The sequence below is a fragment of the Athene noctua genome, chromosome 14 (genome assembly GCF_965140245.1).
Source record: "Athene noctua chromosome 14, bAthNoc1.hap1.1, whole genome shotgun sequence".
NCBI lineage: Eukaryota > Metazoa > Chordata > Aves > Strigiformes > Strigidae > Athene > Athene noctua.
In genome coordinates, this window is record NC_134050.1 from 16,071,533 (window position 1) to 16,097,054 (window position 25,522).

The 25,522-nt window shown below is 41.2% G+C and overlaps 1 protein-coding gene across 1 annotated transcript; it reads left to right on the forward strand.

Annotated features, from left to right (window-relative positions):
* Positions 1 to 225: 225 nt before the first annotated feature.
* Positions 226 to 24,679, forward strand: GTF2H1 (general transcription factor IIH subunit 1). The gene is made up of 15 exons (XM_074918260.1): positions 226 to 574; positions 4,625 to 4,793; positions 6,642 to 6,834; positions 9,268 to 9,430; positions 11,097 to 11,190; positions 11,927 to 12,076; positions 13,159 to 13,238; positions 14,549 to 14,679; positions 15,839 to 15,926; positions 17,194 to 17,282; positions 17,790 to 17,907; positions 18,778 to 18,868; positions 20,282 to 20,397; positions 21,268 to 21,360; positions 21,942 to 24,679. Exons 2-15 carry the CDS (start codon positions 4,640 to 4,642, stop codon positions 22,026 to 22,028), a joined length of 1,647 nt encoding a protein of 548 aa, XP_074774361.1. The 5' UTR covers positions 226 to 574; positions 4,625 to 4,639; the 3' UTR covers positions 22,029 to 24,679.
* The last annotated feature ends 843 nt before the right edge of the window (positions 24,680 to 25,522 follow it).

Here is a 25,522-nt window from a genome sequence, read left to right on the forward strand (position 1 = left end):
TGCTGACGCGCGGCGCCCCCTCCCGCCGCGGATCGTTGCCGAGGGGAGGCCCCTCCCCCGCAGCGCGGTGGCGGCGGCGCCGCCGACCTGGGAGCGGAGCAGCCGGGCCGCTGGGGCCGATGGCGGGGGACGAGCGGGGCCGCGCGCCGCGGGGCCGGGTGACGGCGGGGAACGGGGAGGGCCGGGCGGGGAGCGGGGTGGGGGGGTGGGGTGGCGACGGCGCTGTTTACCGCCCCGTCACTCCCCCCTCCGCCCGCTGGTGTCATGGCGACGGGGGAGGGGCCGTCACGTGAGCGGGGAGGGGGGCGGGAGGGGAGCCGGGCCGCGCCACGTGACCGCAGGGGACGCGCCGTAGCCGGCCCGCTCCCCTGTCACGTGGGGCGGGCTCCGTTCCCTCCCCCGCCCTCCCAGCGCCCCGCGGCTTGTTCCGGTCACGTGCCCGCCCCCTGCCCGCCCCATGGCCCCGGCGGTGGCGGCGGCGGCCCGACCCCCGTAGCGCCCGCTCCCGCCCCGGGCCCCTCCCGCGCGGGCCGCCGGCACCAGCCCGGAGCAGGTCCCCGCCGCCGTCCGCACGGTAAGGAGCCCGGCGGCGCGAGGGGCGGGGAGGCGGCAGTGCCGGGCGCTCCGCCTCTGTGTGTGTGTGTGTGTGTGTGTGTGTGTGTGAGGGGTGGCGGGGCCCGATCCCCCTCCCGGCCGCGTTGCTCCGGTCCCAGCGGTTCTCCCCCCGGGTACGGCGGGGCAGCGCCTGCCGGTGAGCGCTGCGGCGGGCCCGGCGCCGCACCGGCTCGGTGAGGCGCGATGCGGTGGTGCAGCGGCGGCCTTTGGCCTCGCGTTCCTTCTCCCTACCCGCTCTCCGCCGCGGCGCCGGTTGGGGCTGGAGGAGCCGCGAGGGAAGGGACCGAAAGGCACAGAGGCAGCCGCCGGCCTGCGCCCAGGGAGGGGGGCGGCGGGAAGATGGCAGCGCTGTGCCGGCGGGATCGCGGCCGGGGGGCACTGGGCTTCACCGGGGCGCTTGGTCGCGGGCGATAGACAAAGAGGTGCTCTCGCACCGGCTTGCCGGGCCAAGGCCACCTTCTGCCGGGGACGCCGGTTATCGGACGGAACCCCGGCAGTGCCGTGCGAGGTGTCCGCGGGCCCGTTCCGCTCCAGCAGGCGTAGGTGATGCGAGGGGCAGAGGAAGGCCGGGTTGACCCTTCAGGCGGGCTCAGGGGTGCAAACTGGGGATTCGCTCCGCTCGCCGCCGTGCTCGCCCGTTTCCAAGACTAACGGCCCTTCGCAGACCTCCCTGCTCTGCTGAGCTGCGCTCCCCTGGCTGGTGGGCTGCTGCCCTGCCAGCCCCCGGCCCCTCTCGGAGGTCCCTGGGCTGTGCAGTTGAAGCATCGGGGCCCGGCTGCGTACCTGGGCCACTGTACTTCAGTCTGGGCCATTAGCGTCGGTGTTCAGGTCTTCCCCACAGAGAGTGGAAACCTAGCAGCAAGGCCTGCATTAAATCTGTCAGAGCTCACCTGCCCGCCCATGCCTACCCTGACCAAGTCAGGATTATTAATAAACTGTGTAAAGGTTTCCTTTATTTCTGCTCAGAGTTCAACAAAACCAAGCGGGAAGAGACTGGAATGAAATGGTGGTAACGGAGAGCATTCAGAATAGGTGTTGTAAGGAACAGAGAAGAGAGGTATCTGGTTCTAAAAGTGGTTAGGATGTCACTGCATTAGAGGAAGGGTAGCTGTTGCAATCTGAAGGTATTTCGAGAAGCTGCGTTCACTCCTACAGTACTAGGAGAGGAAAGGTTTTAGGTAGATAAGCAAACAGGACGTTTTCTTGGTTTATGCCAGCCCTGAAGCTTCCTGACAGACCTTACCAGTTGTAAACTGCAGCTGAAATTAACATCCTCAAGACAGGAATGGTGACAACACATAGCCCAGGGTTAGGACTACTGACTGATAGAAGTGCTTTTTGGAATTATTAACCATCACTTCAAAAGCTCTACTGCCAGAGAATTTAAAATAAACTGTGTATGACCTTATTCTGGAGATACTTCAACCAGAGAAAGGTTTGTCTTCCAAAAATCTGCAGCTGAAGAACTCTATTGCTGCTTCTTTTAGCAGCAGATTAAAATTATCACTTAAAGATGTAACATAACAGAATTTCTCTGTATGCATGTTGCAGTTCTTGCCCCTTTGAGCAGCAGTGTCATCATCCGCAGTACTGATTCCTGGAAACTTCAGTTGTTAAATATAGAGGTTATGAGATTTGGGCAGGCATGAATAGATCATTGATGGCTCTCGCCCTTCTGCATAGTAAGCCTTAAGTGTCCAGAAAGAAAAGAAAATGACTGGTGTACTGTGTGTGCTCAGCAAGGACGTAGCCTTCCCCTCTGCAGTCGGTAGGAGACCATCCTCATGCTTTTCTAGCAGCTAGGCAAGATTTCTATTTTAGAAATTTTCCTGTACTACTTGTAACAAGAAGCCATCTTGTTTTCATTAGTGAAAGACAGTAACTTTCCTAAATCCTGATTACTAATATTTTTTTCTTCTTTCTGATGTACTGTTCAAAAGACAGCTCGCGGTTTTCTCCATTTTGGGTAATGCTTACTGTGCTTGTGAGTTGTATCATCCTACTGCCACCGTAAATTACTGCATCAAAAAGGAAGCACAGCAATGACATAAATAAGAACAGCAGTGAGCTAGTGTGTTCACCCTCCCAAAAGGTAGAATGAGCCACTTGTGGGATAATTGTGCGTTCACAGATTGCACACTGCAGGGTACTGTGCTAGAAGCACTGTGGTTGTAAAGGAGAAGTTGCTAGCGGCTGTTCGTTTTCTTCCGTAGCTGAAGACTGGTTGTAGGTGGGTGAAATAGCATGGTAGAAAAGCAAAGCAACTCACATCAGAATGAGCCTGACTATGGAAATGCTTTCCTTTTTCTTTCTGTTCAGTGCAGGTTTAATTCCTTTGCATTCTGTGGCTTTGTCTCTACCGTATTGGTTAATTATGACCCTAAAGGACTGTAAAGTAACAGAGGGAGAAAAAAGTCAAAATCCTATCCTTAGTCTTTCATATGTTGAGGTTTCTAGTCTAATAGAGTCTGTGGCCAGGTGCCTTTTTCTGGTAAGGATAAGGTGCTGATGAGAGACTAGACCTGCAACAGGAAACTACATAAAATGCTAAGTGCAGATAGCACTGAAAGAGAATAAAGCTGCTGGGGAGACTGTAATGGATTATGCTAGGAAACGGTCCTGAAATCATGCCATGCAGTTTTCTATGAGAGAGAAGTACTAGCAGGGCTGCTCTGAATGTGGCACAGCGTGTTCTAGTGACTGCTGCAGTGGTGGTGATGTGAAAGCCTGTGTTCAGCTCAGCATCACTGAAATCTTTGGCAAAGCTTTGGATGACTGAAATGACAAAGGAGTGAAGCTTAAGTGCAGAGCCCTTTTGCCATTAAGTCCTTCCGTTGAGTATTTTGCTTCACTCATTTTGGAGATGGGTGTGTAAGACTTCTGCTGAAGAGAAAGCTATGCTACTGTCTGGATTGTCAGAGTAAAATACCCTGCTTGCTGCTGCTTTTTTAAGGAAAACAAAAAGTATGTGAATTTAAATCTTAGAATTTTGGGATACCTACTAGTAGTGCAATAGCTGATGCAGATTGCTGTTTCAAGTTTGACACAGGCCCCAGCAAATATTACAGGTATTCTAAAGCACATGAAACATGAATATCAGCATTTGAAAATACTGTTTTATTCATCAGTAGCAAAGTTTATGACGCACAAAATACAGCAAATGGAGAGACTAAATATTTACAGCAAACATACCAAATATGTAATTTTTTGATAGGTGTACGACAGTATGTTGACAGAATGTAGTCCTACTTGCAGTGTCCTTAATCTCTTGAGAAATTTAAGGCTGTGGAGTTAACCTGTAGAGAGGAATGATAGTGACTGCTGGGCAGAAGAATGCAGCAAGTATCAAAAGGCTTGTTGATGTGAGACTGGTGACAAAATTACCATTGTGTTATAACATTAGTTCTTCGGACTTTGGGGGAGAGGGACAGGAAACTGGCCAGCTGGAATCAAGTGTACAAAACGTTGTTCAAACCTTGGGCAAAACTCACCACAATACAAACAGGAGTGCAATTGGGCTACCTTATCTTTAGCACAGGGAACTGAAAATCCATGATTTGTCACATACCTTGTATCCTTCCCTTTTCTGAAATGACTTAACATCTGCCATTCACACTGAAGAAGGGAATTGCTGCCAAATGCCAGAGGAGATTTGGAATTTATGTCATTGCTTAGCTTCAGTATTATTCTCAACTTGAAAAACCAGTAGAGGAACATTAAAACAGGAAAATTTGGTTATCAGTTTAAATGTAAGATTTGCAGGTCTTTTATTGGAGCAAAAGCAGCATCAACAATATAATTAGATAAATTATTTAGGTAGCTGGCAGTATTTTCTTTAAATCTGCTGATCGCACTGACAGAGGGGAGCATGTTTATCTAGAATGTTTCAGAAATGATGTAGGCATTAACAAGTAAATGTGGGTTGTAATACTTTGGTATAGATAGGAGTAGTGAAAGCGTTACAACAAAAATAATTGTACTAATCAGCTCAACTGTATGTTTTTAATAGCTCCTTATAGCCACAATGGCAACGTCATCTGAAGAAGTGTTACTGATTGTAAAGAAGGTGCGTCAGAAGAAGCAGGATGGAGCTCTGTACCTGATGGCTGAAAGGATAGCATGGGCACCTGAAGGCAAAGACCGATTCACAGTCAGCCATATGTATGCAGACATAAAATGTAAGTGATCACTTTTCCTATTCCAGCTTCAGTAAGCAGTATTTCGATAAATGTTTAAATACAACCCAAAGCTTATTTGGTAGGTAAAGATAGGAAGGTTGCAAGGGTTTGGAGCTTTGACTAGGTTATCCTGTGTAGCAGCAGAGATCAGGACCGTGGTGAAGTATCACCAGTTTATTAAGGATGCTACTGCAAAACTTCATTAGTCTTCCAGTGTTTAAGTTGTGCAGCATTTACTATTAACTTTTGATAAAATTCTGCAATAAATTGAACAGGAAAATAATCTGTGCCATATGCTTGTGGAGGGAAGGGTGGGAGGAGGTTTGAGGAAGAGTATAGGATTTTCAGGGTCTAACACAGAAACTATCTGGCATGTCATCTGTTAAACTATTCATCTAAAGCTGTTTCAGTTTTCATATAAAATAAACCTCGCTGTTTTATTTTCATCCAACAGACCATAGCTTCAAAAGTGCTAGCTTCTGTAGTTTGGCCTAACCGGGTAACATTCCGAATAAGCGTTTGCTGTTGCAAAAGCAGAGTAGTTAGTTGCAAGTCAAAACTGAACAGTAAATGTCTATAGCATGCTGCCTTTCTGGCTCCAATTAGTGCTTATATTCCATGGGCTGTAATGCCAAAGAAGGAATATAAAGAAAGTTGTGTGCGTCACTTGGTAAAGGTTTAGTGATTATTGCTGTTTGAAGTCACATACAAATACTGCAGAATGATCAAAAGTATGTGTGGTGAATCAGAACTAATATGCTGTTTTCTTAAAAACTAATGTGATAAGGAGTTTAAAAGCTCTGTTCACCTATAATAATCAACACTGTGAAGGTTTTATTTAGCTATTTACTTACACTTAGGTGGCTTATATTTTAAATATTTACATGTATAGGCATTGAAGTCTTTAACTTAGATGAAAGATGTGCTTTTTTGTCATCTCAAATTTAAAAAAGGGCGGGGTATTTGTAAATCTGTAATAGGGATGATGATTTAGGGGTGACATCTGGTCCTGTCTCCCACGTGCACTGGAGAAAGGGATGAGATTCCAATTTACGTTAGTGCCATTTGCAGTGCTACACTAAAGTCAGTATAGCACGGCAGTCCATAAACGTCGTTGTTCTAGCCTCTGCTCCCTCTGGTTACGAGAAAGGAAGCAGGAGTTTGGTTTTTCTTATGAGTCATGAGGGTGTAATACACCTTGGAGGCATTGGTGATCGACTTTGGGAGTACTGGTAGCTAAGTGTGCTTACCACACCACTTGAAACCAGCATACCTTTGCTGTCAACAGACATGCTGTCACCCCACCCTGCATCTGCTTTCTTACCACTTTTCTTCTGTGGGAACTGGTCCAGCTGGAAGAACAAAAGGGGGTTACTTTTCAGTGAATGAGTTCCTCGGTTCAGCTTACTGCAGAAACACTAACACTCACACAAGAAAGGCAGCAGGAAGAAGTGGAAAGGGGGAATGAGGCTGTCACCTTTCAGCAGCAGCCTGGATTGGTACCAGGTTAAAGTGTCCAGATGATGACAATCTAATTTGCAGCAGTTTTCTAATGGAGGATGTGGGGAATGCAAAGCTGAATCAGAGCTCCTGAGCAGTAGCTGAAGAGTACTGAGCAATAGGCTACTCGTGTCAGTGTCTTGTGTTTTAGAGAGAACAAGGTGCAGGGTTCAAACTAATTTAAGGGGAAGACTATCTGTTCCACTTTCATGGCTGGAATTCACACCCAGGATAATGGTATTTAATTGGACGATGAAGTTAACTGCTTATAAGCAAATACTCTAGGGGAAAGAGTTTCTTGTATAAGCTTACTGTCTGTTGCTAATTAATACACTCTGTGTTATCTAGGCCAGAAAATCAGTCCAGAAGGTAAAGCTAAAATTCAGCTTCAGCTAGTATTGCATGCAGGGGACACAACCAACTTTCACTTCTCCAATGAAAGCACAGCAGTGAAGGAGCGAGACGCAGTAAAGGATCTTCTCCAGCAACTGTTGCCCAAGTTCAAAAGGAAAGCTAATAAAGAACTTGAGGAGAAGAACAGGTAAAGGGAAAGGAACCTGAAATTTTTGGGTTTTTTTTTAATTGTTACCTAACTATAGTGTATTTCTGCTAACAGTTGTTGTTATTGCAACATCATTAGTGATACGGCATTTGTTTCTCTAGTAAAAATCTCTCTGCTTTCAATTTAGAGGCAGTTCCTTGAGACTTACGGAACTGTAACGTGTTGAGACTCTATCTGTGTTCTCAGTGACACGTTCTTGAGGTGTAAAGGCAGCCAGCCCGGCTGCCACCCAGTCTTTGCTGTCCATGGCTATGAGATGAAAGCACCCAACTGGCAGTCTGTCTCTTTAGTCTTTTTAAGTATACATGTATCAGTTAGAAAAGCTGCTTGAAAGTTTGGGGGGGTTTTTTGTAAGTTCTCACGTTCTCACTTTCCTTGATTTGTGATTCTTTTTTTTTTTTTTTCTCCCTGTATAACCTCTTCCCCCTCAAATCTTCTTTCCTGCTGTTTTATATACTCATTTGTTAGGTGTTTTCATGCATCTCACTTGAGATCCAGTATTTAAATAATAATAAAAATCCAGGATGTTTATTCTAAAAATTATTTTGAGAAGACATTCAGGACCTAAGCCTTTTTCCCAAAAGGGCTTTTAAGACATGCTTCTGTTCATTTAAAATGTTGGTGTTAAACCAGTCCTTGTGGCCATAGAGCACCCTTCTCTGCGTCTCCCCAGATGAGTTTCATTTCATTCTAGCACTTGCTATGAAGCCTGTATCTACTAGCTTCCATTCCAGAGATTGTTCTACCTTTTAACTTAGGTAATTTAAAGCTAGATTTTTCAAAACGTAGGAGCATTGCCTCACTGGGCAGATCTGATCTTTACAAGGAGATTTCCCAGCGGAAGGGCAGGAGCCCTTTTGCTGGAGCTCTGACACATCCAGGATTAACTGGTTCCAGTACTGCAGCAACCACCAGGGTCTACAGCAGTGCAGACTGCTTTGGCACTACTGCCATACCAGTTTCTTTATGCTATGTGCCCTGTTTCTAACACTATAAATACTGAGTACATGGGCAGTCTTAACTCTGAATCTTTGTACCCTTAAATGGAGTTTTACAGTATTATGCCATGCAGCATTAAGAGCTTTTCTAGTTACAGAAAGCCAGGATCTCTGTACATACTCATAGTTTACTCTTTTAATGATGAGAAGTCTAAGTCTAGTGGTGGGGCTTCATTAGCCTAATTTGCAAAAGATGAAGGAAAAAAGTTTCAACTGTTTCTGGAAAGGTACTACATCCAGAGTCCCTGCGGTACTTCCTCTGTTTATTGATATGTGGGTGTCTGGTATGTACCAAAAGTCCAAGTTTTAATGAAATAATTAGAGTAACAGACTGCTTCCTGCTGCACTAATTTGTAAGAACTGCCACTAGTCCATATCTGTACCAACAAGAAAAACTGGAAAAACCTTGTTGGTTAAAACATAATAGGGACGTCATGCCACAAAGTTTTCACTTTCACCTCATCCTACTTCATCCTTAGAGCAGGTACAGACTTCCATTCAGTCCAGACCATGTACTGTGTATTCATAAGATTCCTTTTTTGTTTGCAAATGATCAGGACCCTGAGGTACATGTTAAAGATTGCTGTGCTTATTGGTTGATTGTGAACATGCATGCATGTTTCCCTGAAAATAGCCTGCTGAGTTTCAAAATAGCTACACAGCTTGTATGAAAAGCTGCTTGAACATGAATTAACTGAAGTTTCAGGTGCATACATTCTTTGCATTTTGGATAGTAAGGGTGATACTTGGTATTTGGATTATAACTTCTGTGAAAGTTTATTCCCTGGTGGAAGTGGCAGCACTGAATGTTTCTGTAACACTTGTGCTGCTTGTGATAGTTCAGAGATGAAGATCCTTACTGTCACCAACAGAAACATAAGAAATGACTCGGAGTAATGTGTGTTATAAGGTATCTTATCCCATCCATATATTGTAATCTGTACTCTTGCAATAGAATAGAAACTTGCAACTACTGAATTTTAAGATCTTAAACAAGAATTGGATGGTGCTGAAATCTCTTCCCCCCTCCCACCCCACCCCTGAGACCTTTGTTAAGGAAGTTCAAGAAAATTCATTGTGCTTTTACAGTTCAGGAGACTCCAGTCCTGGACATGCAAAGACACAAGAGCACCGCAGAATATTTTAGCTTTAATCCCACATTAACTTTGGTTTAGGCATTACTGTTTTCCAGCATTTAATGCTACTTCTTCAACATTTTTTTTAGTCCTTTCTTAAGTCTTTTGAGACAAATACAGCTATTGAGGTTGGTTGTTTATATAATCTTGTTAAGAAATGCACAGCATTTTGAAAGAAAAGTTGGTTTCTGTTCCTTTTGTGAACTCATGTTAGTTATGGAAATCCTAGTGATTTATTCTGCAGCGTTTCAATTCTATTCAATACGTTCTTTTACCAGAATGCTGCAAGAAGATCCTGTTTTGTTTCAGCTCTATAAAGACCTTGTTGTGAGCCAAGTAATCAGTGCTGAAGAATTCTGGGCCAACCGTTTAAGCCTGAATGCAGGGGATAATTCTGCGGCACCTAGTAAGCAGGATGTGGGCATCTCTGCAGCCTTTCTGGTACGTTGAACCCCTAACGTGGGATTTTAGAGCAAACAAATCAGGAAAAGTGAGAGTCCTGCTCATGTACTTTATTCCTGTATACTTTAATGTCATTCTTTCCTGGTTCCTCAACTAAACATCACTCTGCATGCTAGTTAGACTGCTGCAAGTGTAAAGAAGAAAAAAAGTAAAGATTTTACACAAATCTGCAGTCTCAAAATTCTGTCAGTTTAAGATGCTCAATTTGAACTTTGACACTAGGCAGATGTTGTTCACACTGCTGCTCTGCCTTACTTAAAACAGGAATAATGGTGAACTGAGTCACTAGATTACAGTGTATTAACTCAATAAGTTAAGGAGTATCTGTTGCATCATTAACATGCATAAATGAAGCTGCAAAGACTTGCCACACAAAAGGTTTTAGTCCCTCATCAATTTTTTTAAACCACTACATGCTTTCAGCTAATTGAAGAACAAGTTGTATATGTGAAAGCTCATTTTATTTCTCCCCAGCTTGCAGTTGTTACCCATTTGTAGAAACTGTGCTTCAGTAATCTCAATGGAGTCTAAAAGTAATCTAGGTACAGTCTTCAGATTCCTCCCACAGACAGTTTCTACTTCTGCAACAAAATTCGTACAGATTATGACTCTTCAGCTGGAAGCCCATTTCCACCTTTGTATTGACTGTACACATCAAGGGTTTGGGAGGGAAAGAGGAGGTGGGAGTTGTTTTATGGCTTAGCTGCTGTACAAACACTTACAAACACTTTTTTCCCCTAGAAATACCTGAATCAGTTACCAAATGAACTTTTGATTGCTTTGGTTTCCTGTCTCCCATTATTCTTGCACCTTAACATTAAAATAAAACAAACCCCAAACCTTCAAAACTGAAGCTTCCTTAAAATAACTGTTTGTGTTGACATTTGTGAAGAAGATGACCTCAGATATTTGTGTGTCCTAGTTCAAGTTAAAATAACTGTCTGGCTCTGCTCAGAATGAGTACTTCTCTAGGAAGAAGGTACTTCAAAAACTAGAGTGTAGGTGTACAGGAAAAGGAATAAAAGAAAGCAGCATATGCAGTCATACTTTTTCCTGTTACCGAGAATTGGACTGAGTGCTTGCTCCAGAGCTTCCTAGAGAGATTACTGAGATCTAACTTGCAAGTTTTGACTAAGGCTTACCCTCCATTTTTAAATTCAGTGCTATTTATCAGTTATACTGAGATGCTTTTAGTGTAGAAGGAAATAAGTTGTAAGAGCCATAAATCCTTTTTTGTCGCTTCATTATCATCACTGATTATTCACTAGCTAAATTGTTGAGTGAACAACAAAAGACTAGGCATATACAGTAAACATGCCTATTTTTACTTTGAAACAAGGATATTGAACTAAGCATACCTTCTTTTGACTGGTAGAGTGATCTTTGCTTTTCATTTTCTAAAGCTTACAGTCTACTTGTTGAATCATCGCTTAAGTGGCAAGTATAATAAAGTAATTAATGCATGCTTTTTCATTTCTCATTCTAAAAATACCTATTTGTGATCAAATATGCTATGGATTATTGGAGGAAGAAGATTATTTTATCTGCAGCAGAATTTGATTGCAAGATGCCAGTTTTTTTCCTTCTCCAGTTACAGAAGGCGTTCAGACATGACTGTTTTTCCTCCCTGTATGCTTTTTCTTAGGCTGATGTACGGCCTCAAACAGATGGCTGCAATGGTCTGAGGTATAACTTGACTTCAGATATCATTGAGTCCGTATTTCGAACATATCCTGCAGGTAAGAATAGTGCTTTAAATAACAAATACATGCATTTAAAGATTTGGTTTTTACTATCTTACTGTGGGAAGACTAGAATTCGTCTAGTTAGTCTGAGCCTGGAAGTATAAAGGACCATATCTTCAGTCCTTGGATGATTTTCCCTGCCTTGTTTGAGAGATGGGAAGAAGCATGTTTGAACTGAAAGAAACTTCTTGAACTGAATGAAAACTTGATATCATTAAACAAAAACATTTTTAACTCGTTGTGTTGACCTTTTTAAAATTGTGAATAGATATTTTGTTCCCATTATACACTCCTCCTCAGAATTTCGATTAAGTCTTATTTTTCATGAAATCACCTTTGGGAGGGAAAGAATCCAATTTCCACCATTCCCCTGCTCTATACTGAACACTGACACTGGTTCATTTTGGCCCCTAGTTAAAAAGGCTAGATCCATTCCGAGAATAAGTAGAACTCTGGCAAATCAGACTTTGTGTGCATGTGCAATTCAAATTAGAGTATTCAGAACACTGTTACGTGCATTTCTTTTCAAAGCATTAGCTAGCATTGCAGGGCATAAAAGAGTACCTGTTTGCTCATGCTTAACTACTGCATTCCCTTACTATTAATCAGCATCAATGAAGGCAGTGTTAGACAGAAAGCAAGGAAACAAGCAAGCAAGGAAACTTTTAACATAAAATACCATATTAAGATTTGTGGAACGTTTTGTAATCATTATGTTTTTTGTTCACAGTAAAAATGAAATATGCAGAAAATGTTCCGCATAATATGACAGAGAGGGAATTCTGGACACGATTTTTTCAGTCTCACTATTTCCATCGGGACAGGCTCAATACAGGCTCAAAAGACCTCTTTGCAGAATGTGCCAAACTGGATGAAAAAGGTAAGCTTTTGACTTTATTTCTATAGTAGGCTCCTGCAGTCTTAGCTACATCATAGAGCACAACACCCAAGGTATATCTAGTAAACGTAGCAAAGCTGAAGTCAAATTTTCTTACGTTCGTTTACTTGGCATCTTGTTTGTCAAACTGTAAAGTGAAAAGCTACAGACTGCTACTGTAAGTTAGCTATTGCTTTGCTATTCTTAGCATGTTTCACAGTGAGTGCATTTCTTGAAACAAATGAGCCTTTTGGAAAGTGGTGGCACTAGAAATAAGTTTTATTACAACTCATGCGACAGTAAATCTGTGATAAATTCCATAATATGCTATCATGCTAGATTGATTATGCTGTGCCATCAGCTGCTATGAAATAACTTTTGTTTACATAAGGCCTTGTTTTATAGTATGTGCACAATTTACAACAGGTATACCTTTTGTTACAGATCAGTTTTTAGTAATAGATGGATATGAATCTTCTGTCAGATTTTCCAGAGGAGTTGCCATCCCTGTTCTCTGTCAGCTTTTTTAATGTGAAATCTTAAAACATTATCTGACTTCAGTTTTTATTGAACTTTTGAGGTGGGTTTGTGATGATACAGAAGTGTGGAGAGTTGAGATCACTTAACACCATTCCTTAATATGCATTCTGACTAATGAAAGCATTCTGTTAGGAATCCACAACCCTTCACAAGTAAAACCTATCACCAGATACAAATTACCATTTTATCCAAGGCAGGGCAGCAAAACAGTGCCAAAATTAGAAGAAACAAACAATTAAGGCTTCCCAGTTCCCACTAATATAACTGTGTCTTCAATTTATTTTTTTCTACCAAACAGTATTCAGTGATGTGTGGAAGTTAATGAAAACTGCACTAATTAGTAGGATGATCTTTTACAATAATTTTCCAAGTTTATTGCTTATTTTAAATGGAACTTTGAAAAGGGTTGAAAGTTGAAATCACAGTGATACTTGAGCATCTGCAGAACCTTTGTCTTCTCCTTTTAAAAGGTTAAATATAATAATACCACAATTATTTCTTCTTGTTTGGATACAGTTTTTCATGTTTTTCTTTGTTTCATACAGGGTTAAAAACAATGGTGTCTCAAGGAGTAAAAAACCCCCTGATAGACTTAACAGCTTTGGAAGATAAATCATTAGATGAAGTAAGTATTTGGCAAAAAAAAAAAATCCCACGCACACCCCCACTTAGTTTCATTTAAGGAGAAAGAGGGTTCTTCTACTGTTAAAATAACTACAAATAGTGATTCTAAAACACATCACTGACTAGGCTGCTGCAGTGGTTGGGTAGTCAGCATTTATACAGTTGTATGTGTGTAAAAAAATGGAGACTGTGCCCATGGACTTGTATGCCTCACATGTCTGCCTTACTCTGCTGGGTGTAAAGCAGGACTTCCCTTTTTTAAAGAATTATCATTTCACTTGCATGGCTTTTTTTTGTCTAAAGTGGACTCTGGATTCTTCCTACCTTTTAGAATCTGTGACAATGTACAGAAGAGTAGCACAAAACAGGAGAAAGTCTTTGCATTTTTTCTCGCTTTCAACATTGCTGTTTGTTTGATTTGGCTTAATTTTAAGGACATTTTATACAGTTTTCTTTGTCTAGCTTTAAATACTATGTTTAAATACTATGTTTTGCTAAAATATGTCTAACTTGAACTATTACCTGTCTCCAAGTACAAATTAAAACAATTGTTTTAACTGGTGTACCATAACGTGAAGTAACTTAAAGATGCACTTTTCTGCAGTTAATTTAACTTAAACTTTTGAGTTGTAATTAATAATGCTGCATTTCTAAGTTGGGTTGTTTTGAAAGTTGTACAAAACTAGCAGTCTGAAACTGGACTAGTTGTTTAGGATGGTATATTTGAAGTGTTAAGCAAACCACCCTAGTCTGCTTTTGAGGCTGGTTAACTGCAAACATGAAACTGGGCATGAGGTAGAGTGAGTTGCCTTCAGCCACCTGGTAACTGGGGAACACTGCCAGCAATAAGGCTTGAGGTCTTTTTGAATTCCTAGTGGTATCACATCTTCCTGACAGGTGTCATTTGGCCTGTGGGCTGCTGGTGTCCTACAAGATGTTAAAAAGAGGTCAGTAAAACAATTGCTAGCTCTTATTTGCCATCAATGCCTGTTGTACAGGTGATCCTTAATTTTTTTTTTCAGCTAGTTGTGTTTTTACTTAGATCATGGTCTTATGAAACTATTTAAGAAGTTTTTTCTTCTATCAGACACCTATAAACTGCCCAGTGTTAGCAGAATAAAACAGTCTATGGAGATTTTTCAAAGCACATAAGGTGATGGTGGGGCAAGGTAGGAAAATACTGCTTCAGTTGATGATGCAGTATCACTCAGCAGAGTTCAGAGGAGGTGGCATGCAGGCTTCCTGACTCAATAGAAAACAGAATTGTCCTGGTTTTGGGGCAGGAGGTAGCTAATGTTGTTTTCTTTGTAGGGCTATGGTGTTGCTTCTGTGGCCTCTACATCAAATGCCTCAAAATCTGCTAGAGAAAGTAGCAATGCTGCCATTATAAAACGCTTTAATCATCATAGTGCCATGGTCCTTGCAGCTGGCCTCAGGAAACAGTAAGTTTTAATGTTATGTAAAAGCTTTTTTGTAACAAATTTTAAGGAATTTCCAAAACGAAAATACATCTTCAATTACTCATCCAACCTTTTCTTTTAACTCTTATGAATGAAGTATTTGGCTCTAGAAATGAAAACGCCTTTAGTTTACATTTTAGTTTATAAAAGTTCTTCAGAGCTGTCTGAGATGACAAATGCTATTTTTAGCAGTTATCACACAAAGCATATTAAAAAGAGAGGATGTTTCTGCCTTAGTTCTCTAGCCCTGGTGAAGGCTGTGGTGTTCTGTTTGCTGTGTGGAGGTGAGGCCTGGTGCAGGGAGTTGCTGTTGCCTGCCTTCCAGGAGCAGGTCTGCCAGGGCTTCCTGTGCTGGGTGCACGGACATAATAAATGAGGAAGCAGAAGAACAGTGTGGCATGGGTGGATCAGATGAAAAATACCTCCAGTGTGGTACCCTGCCCCTGACCAAAAAAAGAAAGTATTGGGTCATTACGTGTATTTACAGTGAACTTCACAAATGAAACTTCTTAAAAGAGGCATGAAATGGGTTTGATGTGAAGTCTTCTTTACACTGGTTTATAGACGACCACCAAGGATTACTCCTCTACCCAAATCCCACAGACCTTACCTGTGAGAGATCCTAATTAAATACTTTCTTCTGTCTAGCTGTGCTCCCTCATGTTATTCTTCTGTCTTGCACAAATTGAACACTGGAACTTAAACGGTCTCTTCTGGGTAATGTGTGTTTCTGGTTCTCGGTTCAGAAGAAGGCAAAACAGTAGCTCTCATTCTGTGAAACAGTAGTATCTCAGGGCTCCCATAGCGCTGCTAATAAGTGTGTATGCAGAATGTCTCTAACTTAGTCATGGTTTTGCTGTGTCCCACTTGGATTGTTAGCATGCTACTGTTTCTGAAGAGAGGGAGAAGAACCCTCCCCTGCTGTTGAATTTCCTCCTTGACAAACAGGGTTATTTGTGGAGTTGATTCCTCCTATCTAGATCAACTGCTAGAAATGAAGACATAAGGGGGAAAAAGTTGACATACAGTGTGTGAACATGCATATAAAATTTTTGAAACATGTGTATTTACTTTGTCTCTAGCTTGTATCTTAAGTTTCCTGTGGGGTGAATTCTTCTTAATGCTGTTTCTCTATTTTAAGAGAAGCACAAAATGACCATTACAGTGAGACCAGCAGTACGGATGGAAACTCCAGGGATTCAGATTTCTTTCAGCCACCAATGAAAAAGGTATAAAGTTAGCTGATGCAATTCTAAGTGAATGGAACTGGAAGCTCCATCTCTCAAAAGACTGATGAAGGTTCCTAAAGTGATACTTACTTAGCTTTGCTTAAGAAGCATATAGACTAAGAACCTGAGGGCCTCTAAGAAGCTTTGTACCTCTGTTAGTAAACACAGATAAACTACACCTTGAAGTATTGCTCTGTTATCTCTTCAGTGGTGCCCAACAAAAGTAAAAACTTTCTGAATGGGCTCAGAAATCTGGTTCTTTCCATTCAGTGCGGGTCTGTTTCCCCTCCCCCCCTTTATTTTTTTTCCAAATACCTGATAACTAGAGAGCATCCACCTGAAAGGGATATTGGTGTTCAAGCACCAGTGTCAACCTGTCGAGTGTATTGCTTGTAGAGGGGACGATTAAACTGGCACATGGAAACCTTCATCTTAAGGTCAGAAGCTGAAGTGAGGTTAAACTGAAAGCATAGTTATGCCTGGTGCCCTGAAATACAGGGCAACAGCCTGTTTTAGACTAACTGTAGTGGCTCACAAAGTAGAAAAGAGTACTGTAGTTGCTACAAAAGTGAATTGAATAGTCTTGCTAGAGTTGACAGCTTAAATAGAAAATACCAGGGGAACTCAAAACCTGTGTATATTGTGAGAAAAGGTTGTAGAATACATGTAGTCAACAGCTCTGACTTTCCTGAAAGCAGCAGTTTTTACTGGGGAGAAAACAATATACCAGGACTAGAATAAATGTGATGAAGAGAAGAGTGAGAGAGTAGCATAAGAGTAGGAGACTTCAGAATTAGGTTTCTCATTGTACAAAGTCTGATATCGCTGCTCTTCTCTCTCACCACTAATACTCTAGCTTTACTGTCACCAGATAGCTTGGTTAATAACTATGGTTTCAGTCTTACACTCCTGCACGCCAGCCATTAAATCATTACTATTTCTGCTAATCTGGAGATAGGTGAACATAAATAGAGAGCACAAAGAATGATCTATGTATAGCAGACCGCTTTTTGGAAGCAGCAGGGACTGCAAGTTTTGGCCAGAATCTGCAGAAAAAACAGCAGCGCCAAGACTTCCAAATTGCACACTTTAAACAGTATTGGACACTGCTCCCTCCGGAGGGTAGACATGAACCATTACACACTTTCATTTTCTTTAAGGTTTTCGTAACCCTTTCATTTAAGCTCAGTGAACTGGAAAAAAAAGTGCTAGATATGTTGAATTGTGTCCTTATTAGTAATGTGTATAATTATTTGGCTTATTTTAGGTGAAACTGCAGGAATCCATTGAATATGAAGATTTAGCAAAGAATAATAGCATTAAAACTATTGCACTAAGCTTAAAGAAGTCTGATAGGTAAGTTAACAAAATATGCATGGCTATTTCAACATATTCAACCTAGCAGGTCTCTCATCACAGCCTGCACAGAATCAGCTGATTTAGTCTCTCTACTGTGCCACAGTCAAGTGTGTTTAGGCTAAGTTTAGAAACCTAATATGAACTCTTGCATAAACCACCTTCTGAGTGGAATTCCTGTTTAAATTTGTATTTTGATTTCATCTTGCTTTTCAGCAAGTTAAGTCTCTGTAAGCCTACTCTGAAGGGCTTTGATATGTAATTTCTGTGGAAGTCTAAACAGACTGTATTCACAGTTCAGCACTTTGTTGCAGCTTACAGTGGAAAAATGTATGTGTTACATGTGAAAATATATATGATTCCAAGGAAAATCCACTCCCAGGCAGAAGAAGTGCAATCAGATAGTTTGGACTGCTCATTGGAAACATTTGAAGAACCGTGCATTGAGTTTGACTTCTGTTTACCAACACTCCTATTAATACACTTTTTCCTTTTCTCACCTCACAGGTATTATCATGGTCCAACTCCAATTCAATCACAGCAATATGCAACCAGTCAGGATATAATTAATTCTTTTCATAGTATTAGGCAAGAAATGGAAGCATATGTACCCAAACTAACTCAGGTATGGAAGAATACTCAAAAAAATTCCCTTCTTGATGTTAACATACTGCTTTCTGTATAATTTGTGTCTGATTTCTACTGGAATTTTAATTTTTCAGGCTAAATGTAATTCTCTCCAATAGTTTTGTTATTCAGTGTGGTTTACAACTTTAGGTGATACCTTTTGAGCTATCGTGGTTAAAATCTAAACAATAGGAAACTGAGTCATTGCCAATACTCTGAGTTATATTCTCCTGTTACAATCTTCTTTTGAGGAAATGGTAAAGGTATAAAGTAGCAAAGCAGAACAGTCGTACAGCATGAAGTGCTGGCCAATACTAATCATCTCATCCCCTGAAATTTAGGATGATAATGGTCTTAGGAGGTCATAGTAAGCAGGTTTATAACTGAAGAGGTCTTTCGCTCCTAAATGCACTGAAGTAGAATGTAGATCTCACTGTGGGCTGCACAGAAGCTCTGTCCTGGCAACTGGAGGGCAGCACAGCCATGTAGCCAGTCTCCCCAGGCAGTATCTGAACTTCCTCTGTCAGTAAGCCTAGATTTTTCCATGAGTAAAGCAGCCAGAAATGTGCATGTGTCACATTTCTGTATACTAGTTCTGTGTCTCTTTCAAAGCAGCTGCACAGCCAGTTCACGTACTAGGTGAAGAAAAGGTTGGTTTGGCCATAGTTAATTGGAAGGCTTTCACTGAAAACATGAGCTATAGCACTTAAAAGGACTGTGTCTAGTTCTGGAGAAGAGCAGACTCTTCATCAGAACTTCCTTTGTATCTGCTCAACTCTGTCTTTGCCAGTGGAGTTCAAATACAACCCATTTTAAAAAGATTCTGTTGGAAAGAGTGATCTGAAATACTTGTTCCCTCTCCCTTCAGGTTCTTTCAAGTGGTGATGCTACTAGCACTATTGCAGTCCTGTCACCTGGAGGAGCACTTATGCAGGGTGGAACACAGCAAGCCATAAACCGTAAGGATTTAGGATGTATAATACTTTAATCGTATTTTACTGCATTATACAGCTGTACCTGGCTCCCTGTTTCATCTGCCTTTTAGAATATGTTACAGTGATAAAGGAAATTATGGAAACATGTAGCTGGAATAATAGTGGGTTACAGCAACAAAAGAAGAACAACAGCTATGAGGGTGGTACTGGCTACACCAGTGCTGAGGCAAGTGAGTGAGAGAAAATTTTACAGAGCAGGTGATGAAGGATGCACTTGATACTAAGTTCCCTTACATATAATGGGTTTTGCTTGTTCAGCATTTCTCTTCTCTGATTTTTTTTTTTTTTCTGGATTTTAGCAAATAGAGGTGTACTCTGAGAAAGCTCTAAGGAGGCAAGGTCTAGATAATTGTCTGGAATTAGGTTTTTTGTAGCCTGCATTTAAGATCCACAGCTTGCTGTGAAAAAGGACAACTCTCTTTTAGACTGCAAGGGGAAAACAGACAACCCCTCCTTCTCACATCTCCACTCAGCCACCCCTCCCTGTTGTCACATTCCAGCCAGTTTGAGTTCCTTTCTCTTCAGTCTCACGGCGGATGAATCCCTGTTCTCACAAGGCAGGGTTTGTAACAGTTTTCCAGTTTTAACTTGTGTTACTTGGTCTGAAGAGCAGCAGAAGCTAATTCAGACAGCTAAAAAAGCAGGTATGGTACTCACAGAAAAGGAGTCAGCAAGCAGTAGTGAGGCTTTCTTACCCATCCTAGTTGAGATACTGGGTGGTACACTCCACTACTTTGAGCCTGACCACTGCTCTTTTTTTTTTTTTCTTAAAAAAACCTAAACAGCCTCACCCTAGAGTTCACTAGTCACTGTTCAGTTCCCTGTGCTGCTGTGATCTTCAGTTGTGCTTTTTGTCTTTGGTTTTTATGATGGTGGTTCCTTCCCTGTTCTTGAACCCTGTCACCCTTTCTTCTTTAAGAGTATCTGGGATAGAGTTCCTTCTTCCTGCCTGGATTTTTCATCTTCCACATGCTGCGACTGTATTCTTGCTGCCAGCATGAGAGGGAAAAGCTTGCGCTATCCATCCCACAGCGTTTAGTGCTGTGAAGACAACAAGGTGCTGGTCCCAGAGGCAGTACTGGCACACTGTTAGAACAACACGAATATACTGCTTCTAATCCTGGATTAAGTTTGGTGTCCATTCTCTCCCTATATAATATACAAGCTTCCAGGTATATAGCCATAAATAGTGACTGACCTGATCCAATACTGCTGGTAGTCCTACTTCAGGTGTGAGGCATCTCAGTGTTCCCTCACAGCCAACCTTTCTGTGATTCTAGTAGAAACATATATTGCAGAACTCCTTCATTAACCTTATATTCTCATTTCTCACATGATAGTTTTGAGTGATGTGACAGAACATTTTTCCTGTTGCAGAGATGGTGCCAAATGACGTTCAGTCTGAACTAAAACACTTGTACGTGGCAGTAGGGGAACTGCTACGACACTTCTGGTCCTGCTTTCCTGTTAACACACCATTCCTAGAAGAAAAGGTAAGGCAGAGCTTCCTAGTGTGGCCCTGGTTATGATGTGGCCAGATCATGGTTTAGAATGGCTATCATTAACTTGGAAGTATAGAACTAGAACATATGCACTTCCTTATCTCAAGAACTGAAGGTCACAAACCAATGTAAACCATTACTTTTTTCAGCAATTCTGCTGGTGCTGTTGGTTAAAATCATCCTTGTCCCTCCTGTTAGCCCCCTTTGGGATCAGTTGCTATTTCAAACAGAATGGTCAGCTGTATTCCAGCTGCAGATTTCTCATTGCCAGTTTAAAACACTCTTAACTAAAGCCCCCCTTTCCCAACTGTAAGAATAACCTCCGCAGTGTCAAGAAAGTTTTCCTTACTCTTCTATTCATTGCAAAAATCACTCAGTCATAGCTTCGAAACATACACTGCTTTTTAGAACAAAGTTGCCTTCAAGAAGAGATGTCTGTCTACAACCAGGTATAGGATTGTAACTTATATTTCTGTTGCTGTTCTTTCTTTTGACTTCACATGGATCACAAAGATAAAAATTTGCATTCAGATATGTTGGATTTGTTGCTGCAAAATGTGGCCTGAAAATCCATGGTACAGGCTTTGCTTGAAGCAAAAAAAGATGGGTTTTGTGCATATCTTATCTATGGTGTTTACTGACAAAGTAATAACTGCACTTTCAGTCATATTGCAGTTGCCTCAAAAATAAATACACACTCAAGAATTGTTAGAGACTGATATATTAATAACTTCTCTTCCTCAAACTATATATAAAGTAGCCCCCAGAATTACCCCCAAGGTGTTTTGTTGGAGAGCAATTTGTTAAAGGAAATTACACTTCTGTGCAAGCAATTATAATACTGGTTTCTGTCTCTCTCAGGTTGTGAAAATGAGGAGCAACTTGGAAAGATTTCAGGTTACAAAACTCTGCCCATTCCAAGAAAAGATTCGGAGACAGTATTTAAGCACAAATGTAAGAGGAAAATACTCTTTAATTACATGGAATTACGTGGATGCATATTAATAATTTGAATTGTAATTATCAGAGGATGGTAGCTTCGCAATTTCTTAGCCTAGGGTATTTTAACTTTTTGTTAACTAGGAAGTGGGCAGAGGGAAGTTGGGTACACAGTTAAGCATCTCTTCTCTCCCTGTGTAACTTGCTGAGTAATACCAGAAACTGTCAAGAACTATAATTTTTTAGGCAAGCGAGACAGCCAAAAGGGGAAGTCATGTTTCATTTATCACTTCCATCATGAAGTAGAACTTTAGCAGCTTCGAGCCCATCTCCCACCATGTCAGACTTGAAGTGACCACAGACTAAATGCTGGAACAGAGAGTACCGTCGGGTGTCACTTCCCCCTGACCTGCCCAGCTTAGTAGTGCTCTGAACTGCCCCCTCTACAGGTACTTGGCAGTAGAGCCTCAAGGTCCTTTATCTAGCCTACCTCCTTGATTTTAGTGAGATTACTCATAGTGAATAAAAGAAAGAATCCAACTGAGTATCTGTTTTCTAGTAGCTGGGACATTTTTTTTCCTCTCTTCACATTTCAGTTGGTAAGTCATATAGAAGAGATGCTGCAGACGGCCTACAATAAGTTCCACACGTGGCAGTCCCGGCGTATGCTGAAGAAGACGTGAAAATGCATGCTGTACAGGTTTGAGAGCAAAGTCTGCAATAGGTATAGGAGTACAACCTAGCATATGTGCAGATCTTATAGTTGCTGCAGGAAGACCTGCAAGCTGTGGACTTCTGGAAACGATGCTAACTGAACTTGCACATTTTTGAAAAAGAACTGAGATTAAACTTGAAAACTAGGGAGAAAAACAAGGAAGAACCAAAACAGAAGAGCTGAGGCGCAAAAATATTTAAAAGACACTGTTTACTGCAGTTACTCAGGAACTGCTTTTGATTTGCATAAAGAGCTGCTTTCAGAAATAAAAAATTTAAAGAGGGTGTATTAATAAAATCTTTCTGTGTAATTTTTTTTTAATAAGTGTATGGCACAGGGTAGAACTCAAAAGTTTTTCTTCACTGGATTCTGATATTGAATTCTGTTTGTACTTTCTGCAACAGTTTAACAATGATATTTTAAAATATAGCTGAGACTGTTTTTGCTTCAAACATCTGGGAGAGTGTAGCTGTCAGAAGACAAGCTTCTACCATATGTTTCCCCACTAATTGGAAGCATGAGACATTGCACTGAAATCTCTTTGTGGTCTGGGGTCCCTAAAGGCACATGGGGGCAAATTTTTGCCTGAAGTCTTGGATTTTTATGCAGAATTTTTTTCAGCCATCAGTTTTGCATGTTTTCCTTTGAGTGCAAGTGTGTGCTACTGCAATCTTTTTTTTACGGTGGCATCTGTTCTGAGGAGAGAATGCATTTTTAAAAAAAATGAAGTTAAATAAAGTTTCTTACAAAAGAAGTCATTTATTTTCAATTCTTAAACATTTTTAGTTTCTTCTCCTGAATCTGTTTTCCTTCACTCTTCCCTTTTGACTGTTAAACTATTTTTGGCGAATTGATAATCATTGCAAAGAGAAAAATGTGTTATTTACACAATGTCCATAGATATTGGGAATCTGTGCCATACTTTGTTCCAAATAGAATCAGTTCACAGTTTCAGACCAACTTGTCTTGTATTAAATGTGACTTAAATGGAAAGTAAACCTGTTTTCTACAATATATGCAGTTTAATGACATCCTTGTATTTTGTTGTCATCTTGACTGTACTATTAGGCCCAATATGGGCTACCAAACTTTTTTACTTCGGACTAAAGGTGACTGTTACAAGATGCATTTACTACAAAGACAAATCAGAGACAATATGTATTCAAAGCAAGCACAGCAGTGTTCAGTACGGCAGAAAAAATTCCCATTAGCCCACATGATGGCTTAATACTAGATTTTGCCATCATTGGTATGATGCTAAAACATGATAGTATGATGTTGGGTGGATAATTCTTGCAAATTCCTACAGAAGAAAAAATGTATTTGTATAGCCAAGTCTGTGCTTGTTCTGTGCTGCTGCTCCATTTATGCAAGAGGGGGGTTTTCTTTAACTGGTGCGTGGAAGTCAGCAGCTTCTTTTTACCCAGTGTTTTTGGATTTTTGTATTATGCGAATATTTTGGTAAAAGCTGAGTTTCAGTTAAATGTCACTGTCTGCACCAGAATTCTGTTTGGAAATGTATGCATATTGTTAAGCCTAGTTCCCTGTCTGCTTTTGCAGATAGATGCATGATAACCTGCTCTGTGATGTTAATGTGGTTCTGCTCCAAGAAATGACTGGGCTCAACAAGACAGACGCCCATTATTTTTGACAGGGTGAAAATATCACTAGGAATAAACAGAAGTATATACAGCATTTGGGGGATGAGGTGCACGTCTTGTCAAGAGTTACCTCTTGTGATAAATAAACTGTTCCTCTAAAATTTAGACTTAGGGTATGGCTTTAAGCCTAATCCTCTTGTAAGTGCAGGCAGCTCCCAGGAAGAAAGGGTAGTTTTGTTGTCCCCCACTCCAAAGCATTTGATCTTGCAATTCTGTGGTCAAATTTCAACTGTTCAGTGAAAGCTATAACACCTTTCATCGTATCAGAGGGCTACGTTCAAGAAAACCTGTCTGATTTATATTCTAACTGTGCCTGAAGCTATGAACAACACATTTGAGTATTAGACTGCACTGAGACTTCACTGAAAAAAAAAAAATAGGAGAGTTTTGAATATGGAACTAATTCACCTTTGATTTGAATCAGTATTTCGTGTTCCTGGAAAGACTGGGCTAAATGGATAGCACGGTGGAAAGTTTCAGTGCATCACAAGAGCATTTTACAGTTCAAAGAACTGGTGTTTATAATCGTTATGGGGGATGGTGTTGCAATAGCTTTAAAGTTATTATAGCGATATCAGGCTATCAAAATGTACCTTAATGAACAGAACCGGGGAGGAAGAGGACTATGATACGAAATTCAACGGTTTTGCCTGGAGACTGTACAGGCAAGGCTGCTATGCACTTCATATTGCTTTTTCAGGTATTGTGGCAATAAAGGCACAGGCCCCTCCTGAAGTAAGGGAGGTAAACTAAATATTCTTTCTTCTACATTGTGTTCCCCTTTTCTGTAGCATGGTCCAAAACCCAGATTCATTCCTTAAGTTTTGAAACTGAATCATCATGCATTATATTACTATTGGAATCTTTATACTGACTTGTATTTTTAATGAGAATTCATAAAACTTGTATCATTGGCATTGATCTAAGATTTGTAGAATAAACCCTACTGAATTCTGAAGTCAAGTCTTCTCTAATGCTTAGGCTGTGTTTTCTGATGTTCAATTAAATCCCAAACAGGCTGCATTCAGGCCTAAGGTGAGAGCTGTGCACAGTGCTAGCTCAGCTGTCCTTCATGCTGGTAGAGGAGGTCAGGAGCAAAAGGGTTACAATACAGTTACTGTCAAATTATTTCATTTGTAGGGGTTGAGAACTTTTTCTGCCACACAGGGAGTCTACACCATTACTAGTGCTGCGTCCCTCTGTTCCTGATCATACCAAAGCCAGTATAAGTCTCCAGGGATTAGTGCTCTGCTTGTTCCATATATTGATCCAGCAGCTGTTGGTTCAGGAGAGCTGCACAGGCTGCTTTGTCAGCCATTCAAATCCAAGCTTTGCTGGTAAGGGGGAAAAGATAACTTAAAGCAGATATTAACACAGGTCTGGCTCAGCTTAGGTGCAGCCTGTGAATTTCAGCAGATGAAAAGATGTACCACAAAAAAAGGCTGGGCTATTCTCTCTCAACAAGAGGACCCCAGTCAAGGATGGGAAGCGACGTGTTCCCACTGGAGCCATTCCTACAAGTCATTTCTTGCATGCTCACAGAGCAGCTCTCCAGACTGTGATCTTCAGCTTCCTAATGTGACAAAGCACTGACTGAGGCCCCCTGCTTTCCCAGATGGGTGACTTTCCTCACCCCTGCTCTAAGATGCTTTTTTACAGCTATAACTATCTTCCCTTTATATTGTAACTATATCCTTACAACTTCTACCATGAGGTACTGTTATTAGTTGGAAAGCTTACCTTATCCTTTCCAAAACTTCTGTCCAACAGCTGCTTTATCCAGAAAGTCACTTGTGTAAGC